A 7240-nucleotide genomic window follows, 5' to 3' on the forward strand; every position below is an offset into this window, starting at 1 on the left:
AGTAGAAAGTGTTGGATTTTTTTGTGTGTGTGGAAGGTTATAAAAGGTTTTTGCTTCTTTAAAATTTCTGAGTCATCATTTTGGCAAAATAAATAGTTTATGGTAATCTGGAATTCCAAAATCAAACTTCAGTTTCAAAATTGTCTTTCCTAATGCCTGGCTTTCTAGATGAATCAGAGGGCCCCTGAAAACATCCAGAAAAGAGGTAAACAGGATTATTTGACATGTTTAGGTACATGGGATTGCCAAAATGATGTTCAATCTTCTTTAGGTTATATTTTTGTGAATAATATATTCCAAAATTATATGGGATTTCTAAAATTCTAATGTCTAAGTATATGTTACCAATCACAATTATAATCATGTTAAGTTATTGTAAACCACAAAATGACCAAATTTTCTTGTATAAAGCTACTAACCCACGTAAAACAACAACAAAAAAGTTAATTACATATCAAGAAAAGACTTTTGTGTTAAACCAGCTAATACTGAAATTGTTTAAAATAGTTTATAACCTGTCGCTTTGCAGATGCCATCACTGCCACCAGGAGCCCTGTACTATCAGCCATGATCAACCCCACCATGTTCTTTGACATCGCTGTCACAGCAAGCCCTTGGGCCACATCTCCTTCGAGTTGCTTGCAGACAAGATCCCAAAAACAGCAGAAAACTTTCATGCTCTGAGCACTGGAGAGAAAGGATTTGGTTATAAGGGTTCCTGCTCTCACAGAATTATTCCAGGGTTTACGTGTCAGGGTGGTGACTTCATATGCCATAATGGCACTGGTGGCAAGTCCATCTACAGGGAGAAATTTGATGATGAGAACTTCATCCTAAAGCATACAGGTCCTGGCATCTTGTCCATGGCAAATGCTGGATCCAATACAAACGGTTCCCAGTTTTTCATCTGCAGTGCCAAGACTGAGTGGTTGGATGGCAAGCATGTGGTCTTTGGCAAGGTGAAAGAAGGCATGAATATTGTGGAGGCCATGGATCGCTTTGGGTCCAGGAATGGCAAGACCAGGAAGAAGATCACCATTGCTGACTATGGACAACTCTAATAAGTTTGACTTGTGTTTTATCTTAACCGCCAGACCATTCCTTCTGTAGCTCAGGACAGCACCCTCCACCCCATTTGCTTGCAGTATCCTAGAATCTTTGTGCTCTTGCTGCAGTTCCCTTCCATGCCCAGCTGGACTGCAAAGTTGAGTTAAAGTTTATGATTATGAAATAAAAACTAAATAACAACAACAAAAAGTTATTTATAACCAATGCTTGATCCCATATTCCTGGGAAAACAAAGCTTCAGGTACATTTGGTCATCTGGTCAGCCATTTAAACATTTTATAAAGGGATTTCATTCCATTGTTATTTTCCATGCATGTTTTCTGGTTGTAGAAAAGCTTTCCCATGCAAGAGGGCTGATGTTATAACAGTAGATTATTATGCTACAGTGTATTTTCACCAGATTAAAAAAAAAAAAAAGCTTTTTATGGTTTGAATCTGCTGGAAACATCAGAGAAAGACTGTCCTTGCCATCTACACTATAACCAAACTTCAGGACCTTGAACTTTGGGTTTATAATCTCACAACTGAGAAGGGTCCCTCCATGCTCTTGGAGCTGTGCACCCACTGGAACGCTTAAGGTAAAACTAACCATGGAAATTTCTCCCCAGAAGAAGATGGCATCATTGATGTGAACAGCTTTTCCCAAGTTCACAGATGAAGACTTCTACTATCATGAAACTCTTATCTTTGAATATTTTTTCTTGCTTATGCCTTCTATGAACAATAGAAGTGGAAAAGGGTCTGTTATGTGCACTTATGGGGAACATTTTTATTTGTGAAGGAGTTTGCAGCCAGCCTCATACATGGATAAAGGCCCAATGTATGTAAGAAACTTTAATGGTAGATGCGTTAGCTCATAATCAGTCAAAACCAAAAAATTGATTCACTCCACATAACCCACATCGTGGGTTAAAGAGAACATTGCCAGAAGTCCTTCACTCTTCTAAAAGGGCATCATTTGTTAGGTCCTTTTTCCATGGTTTAAAGTAAAAGAAGCAATGATTAGAAATGTATCCCTCATGATAGGTTCTATAGCAAATTCTACTCTAAAGGCTACAGACTCTAAATTCTCTTGTGAAAGTTATAATAGAATTGGCTAAACAGAGAAGTATCTGTGCAGCTGCTGGCACTTGTGGCCTATACAGAAATACATCAAATGAAGATTATAGAAATTCAGTGGTAGTAGATTGATGAACAAATTGATTAGTCAAGTCTCGTTCTGTCACCCAGGCTGAAGTGCAGTGGCGTGATCTCGGCTCACTGAAACCTCCGACTCCCAGGTTCAAGCAATTCTCCTGCCTCAGCCTCTCAAGTAGCTGGGATTACAGGTGCACATGACCACACCCAGCCAATTTTTGTATTTTAGTAGAGATGGGGTTTCACCATGTTGGTCAGGCTCGTCTTGAACTCCTGACCTCAAGTAAGCCACCTCACCCAGCCATGAGTAAACTCTGTGTCTAGCTCATTCTTTGATCCATTTGATTTTAGAAGGTTTGGTTTATGGGGACCTTGGGTAAGGAGTATACTCCCAAATTCTTGGTATTATCCTCCCAATAGCCATAATAATGGTCTCCCTGATGCGCTGTATGCTCTCAAAGGTTTTAAATGCTTGCATGAGCCATCTCTAGAATGTCATATGGTCTCTCTTCAACTGGAATAACAGGAGCTCAAAGAAATATGCAACCATGAGGACACCATAACCTCTAAATGACATGCTGAGACCAGAAACCCAAAATGGTGGTAACTGAGAGTGGCACTGAGGCCCTAGGTTTTGGTTACACTCTCATCTAAGTGAAAACCTGATCAAAAAGGGAATTTTTTTCAACAAAATTCTGGGAGGCCGTTGTTTTGGACTGAGCTCATGCACTAGGCCCCAACAAACCAAACAAAACCAAAATGGGGCCACTCATGCCAAGACTTTAAGGAAACACATAGATTCTAGAAAAGACTAGGTTTTGTTTTTTCTTCTGCAAATCTCTATAACAAACATTTCTGACAGTATAGGTATCCACCCCCTAAAGTTTCCATTAAATCTTTTAACCAAATTCATTTCCTCTCACCTAGAGACCATCAAGCTTCAGATGATCATGTAACAAAGGTTCCAGCCAGTTCCAAGTGAAGACACCACCCCTGGACATCAAGAAGCTACCCTTCCTCCACTAGATAGAGCAGGGTGAGAGTTCCGTGATCCACAATAGGTAGGGACTATGCCCCAAGCCAGCATGAAGCAGTTACAGAAAAAAGGCCATCGGTCCCTCTGCCTCGCATAAAGATTTACAGGGATCACATCTCTTGAAGGGGCAGATGAGGCAGGAAAATAAGGTCTGGAGGCAGGGAACATAAGATCGATTCACACTTCAGCTATAACAGGAAATATCCTCTCCATAGGGTGTATGACTATGTAACTTGAATACTTCATCCTCTCCATCTACATAAGGTGTATCTGAAGTAACCAGTGGAATCCTCTAGGGGGTAAACGCCCCACAATTCTGTAACGGGGCCTTTGAGCCCCTACGCTCCACCTGCTCCCACACTGTGGTGTGTACATTCATTTTCAATAAATCCATTCCTTACTTTGTCTGTACATTTTGTCCAATTCTTTGTTCAAGATGCCAAGAACCTGGACACCCTCCACCGGTAACAAAGGGGCGTAATAAAATAAGGAGCTGCTACTGAGGGTCTAGGAAGTGGTGAAAAGGGAAGAGAGGAGGAAGCAAGGATAACTAGAGATCTATGTGAAGTGAGCACAGAACAGAGGCACCAATAGGCCTAGGAGAGAGGGGGAGGAAGGAGAGACCCAGCGGGGAGCAACCTCCCAAGCCCAGCACTCAACCTTGAATAGGGTGGGGTGCGGGGTAGGGAGAGCTCCCTGCCGCCAACCAGCTGTCAAAAGGGGCAGTTTGGACTTTAAAGGAGTTGTGAGAGAGGGAGGGAGGAAGCAGCTGAAGCCCCAACACAAACTAGCCTGCCCTCCCACCCACCCCCAGCCCAATCATCAAGTCGGCCAACACATCATACCCTTCCCTCTTCGTGACTGACCCATTGGAATGCTCTGAGTTGTAAAGACCTTTCACTTAAAGAAAAACGTACTGTCCCTCCTGGTCTCCCCTCCCAGCCCCCAACCACCCCTACGCCACCTCCCTTCCCTCTCAACTGGACTCTTAGCAAAGAACCCAGGTGTGGCTGAAAGGCTGCCCACCGTGGAAACAGCTTTAGCAGTTTTCCCAGGAAAACGCCACAAGCCCTGGGGGCTCAGAGGCCCAAAGACAAAAAAAAGGCCTTTCCTCCTAGCAGGAAGCGAACCCGATTCTTGGGAAAGGGAAGGGACAGAATCAGAGCCTCAGGGCCAAGGGTGAGATCAGCACCCCAGCAGGACAGGAATCTAGCTGGGTGACCTCTCTGAGCCTCAGTCTCCTCCCCGACCATGGGGACAACAAACTTCGCTTGCAAGGTGTGCGGAGGGTAACGGATGTAGGGAGGCATTTAGTAGGGCTTGTTCTCCAACCACCTCTCTCCGAGAGTTTCAAAGGGAGTGGGATCTGGGGAAGTTTGACGCCTCAGGCCTGGGAATTAGGAATACTTTCCCTTTCACCCACCACCATCCCAGGCCTGGAAGAAGTAAGATCAGAAGTTGGACAGGAGAGGTCTGGCGGCGCGGACGTCACCTTAGCGCGCCACTGTCGGCTCGGGTGGGCTCCGGTGAACGCAGCGAGCGAGGGCCGAGGCCAGCAGAGGCGAGGAGTGGATGCTGCAGGGGCGCAGGCTGGGCAGAGAAACGCATTCCGGGTCGCTCCCTGTTTCGCCGCCGCCTCCTGGCAGGGCCAGCGGAGCCAGTGCTCCAGCGCCCTCGTAACACCTCAAAGCGCACGGAGTCCGTGTTGGGGAACTTGGCGGCGGAGTGACGGGGACCTAAGAACCTGCGGTGGGGCCGCCGCCGCCGCCGCCGCCGCCGCGGGGCCGAGCGCCTAGACCTCGCCCTGAGGTAAACGCGGGTCGACCCGGGGGGCTGCGTCGGGGGGAGGCGGAGGTGAGCGACCTGCGAAGAGCGTAGGAGCAGGCCGGGGGCGACGAGAGGGCGGACCCAATTTCGGAATAGCGCGGCCCGGGCGGCGGCGTGCGCTGGGAGGAATGCTGGGGCTGTCGCTGGCGCCAAACGACCACGCTGCGACCTTTTCACGCTGTGCTCTGAACTTCAAATCGCCCTCCCCAATTTTTTTTGTTTTTTGTTTTTATTTTTATTTTTATTTTGAGACGGAGTTTCCCTTTTGTTGCCCAGGGCTGGAGTGCAGTGACATGATCTCGGCTCACTGCAACCTCCACCTCCTGGGTTCGAGCGATTGTCCTGCCTCAGCCTCCCGAGTAGCTGGGATTAGACCTCCGCCACCATGCCCGGCTAATTTTTTTTTATTTTTATTGTTTGTTTGTTTGTTTCTATTTATTTATTTATTTATTTATTTTTGTAGTAGAGACAGGGTTTCGCCATGTTGGCCAGGTTGATCTCGAACTCCTGTCCTCAGGTGATCCGCCTGCCTCAGCCTCCCAAAGTGCTGGGATTACAAGCGTGAGCCACCGCACCCGGCCCTCCCCCAATTTTTAAAACTCGCTGCCTGGGCTGACAGCTACAGGGCCAGGAATTCAAAACTTAACCTCACCAGTCGCCCCTCCTCAGACCGAGGAGGTTGTTTTGTTTTGTTTGAGACAGAATCTCACTCTGTCGCCCAGGCTGGATTGCAATGGCGCGATCTCGGCTCACTGCAACCTCTGCCACCCCGGTTCAAGCCATTCTCCCGCTTCAGCCTCCTGAGTAGCTGGGATTACAGGCATCTGCCACCACACCCAGCTAACTTTTGTATTTTTGGTAGAGACGGGGTTTCACCATGTTGGCCAGGATGGTCTCGAACTCTTAATCTCAAGTGATCCGCCCACCTCGGCCTCCCAAAGTGCTGGGATTATGGGTGAGCCACCATGCCCGGCCAGACCTGGGGTTTGGACCCATTAAAGAGCTTCCTTACAGATGGCTGGTGGTCTTGCCACCAATTGTTTCAAAAGTAGATGTCTGGTTTAGAGTACTTAAGACATTCACAGATTCAAATGTTGAATTTTGAAATATCCCTGATATATTTCTGTATTGTATTACCAAAAAAAAAAAAAAAAAAGAAGAAGTTACGCAGGAGTTTGGAACCGGAGAACAGCCTGTTGGGGGAGTGGGGAAAACAGCAGGGCTACCCGGGCCCCTCCTCCTCCCTGTCCCTTCGGCTCCCATCCTCTGCCAGGCTTACCTGTAAATCGGGCCATACTTCTGGAAATTCTGGACATGGTGAAGGTGGACTTTGTGTGTGCCTGTCTCCCTCCAGAAATGGTACAGGTTTAGCCAGCCATTGTCACCAGGAGAGGGGATCTCATTGAAGGGGCGAGGACTGCGCGTGGAGATGCCAGCCCCCTCGCCAGTGGGCACCCTGAGATGCCCCAGCCCCTCCCTGGGGGCACTCAGAAAGGTCTGGCAGCCTTTGACCAGGACTGAGCGTGGGGGAAGACCCTTGGCCAGCATGCTGTCCCCACAGCTGTGACTACCTGCTCCACTTCAGTGGGGACTGCCAGGATGACTGTAGCCCTGGGCCACCAGGGCCAAGATTATAACTACCATCTCAAGGCCATGCCAGAAGCTGATAAAACGTTCACGTCCTTCCTCCTCCTGCAGGCTCCAACCCACAGACAGCTCCTCCCCTACTCAGTATGAAGGTTCAGTCTGGAATTTCTGCAGCGTGAGGTTCTCCAAAGGGCAGGGAGACCCCTCTGTCTCTGCCCTCAGTGCCAGCCCTAGCAGCCTCCTGAAATATCTGCCTGTGCCTTTGCCTGAGCTGGGGCCTCCCGCTGGCCCCTGCAGCGGAGTCCATGCCCTGGCAGCCACTGGTTAAGATTGCAGACAACCTGTGTTTGGGGGAAATGAGGGGCCCAAGAGAAGGTCAGAGCCATCTTGCCAGCTTGGGGCAACATACGTGTTAGTTATGGCCCCACTGTATAGACACACATCATTGAACAACAGGGATATGTTCTGAGAAATGCATCCTTAGGCTATTTTATTTTATTTTATTTTATTTTATTTTACTTTATTTTGAGAGAGTTTCTCTCTTGTTGCCCAGGCTGGAGTGCAGTGGCGCGATATCGGCTCACT

At 47.8% G+C, this 7240-nt stretch overlaps 1 protein-coding gene and 1 pseudogene across 3 annotated transcripts in view; one reads left to right on the forward strand and one right to left on the reverse strand.

Moving 5' to 3' along the window:
* The window catches only part of LOC100595981 (cholesterol side-chain cleavage enzyme, mitochondrial), a 30523-nt gene extending 23848 nt beyond the window's left edge, over window positions 1-6675 (reverse strand). The window contains exon 1 of one of the 3 annotated variants that reach the window (XM_030814747.1): window positions 4734-5204. In XM_030814747.1, coding sequence (XP_030670607.1) covers window positions 4734-4849 — 116 coding nt within the window. In that variant the 5' untranslated portion in view covers window positions 4850-5204. Of the gene's footprint in view, window positions 1-4733; window positions 5205-6347 lie in introns of those variants that run through there. The other 2 variants (XM_030814748.1, XM_030814746.1) reach the window with 2 other exon arrangements.
* On the forward strand, window positions 556-1119 carry LOC100582168 (annotated as a pseudogene).
* Window positions 6676-7240: the final 565 nt, after the last annotated feature.

Source organism: Nomascus leucogenys, chromosome 6 (assembly GCF_006542625.1).
Source record: "Nomascus leucogenys isolate Asia chromosome 6, Asia_NLE_v1, whole genome shotgun sequence".
NCBI classification, from domain to species: Eukaryota; Metazoa; Chordata; class Mammalia; order Primates; family Hylobatidae; genus Nomascus; species Nomascus leucogenys.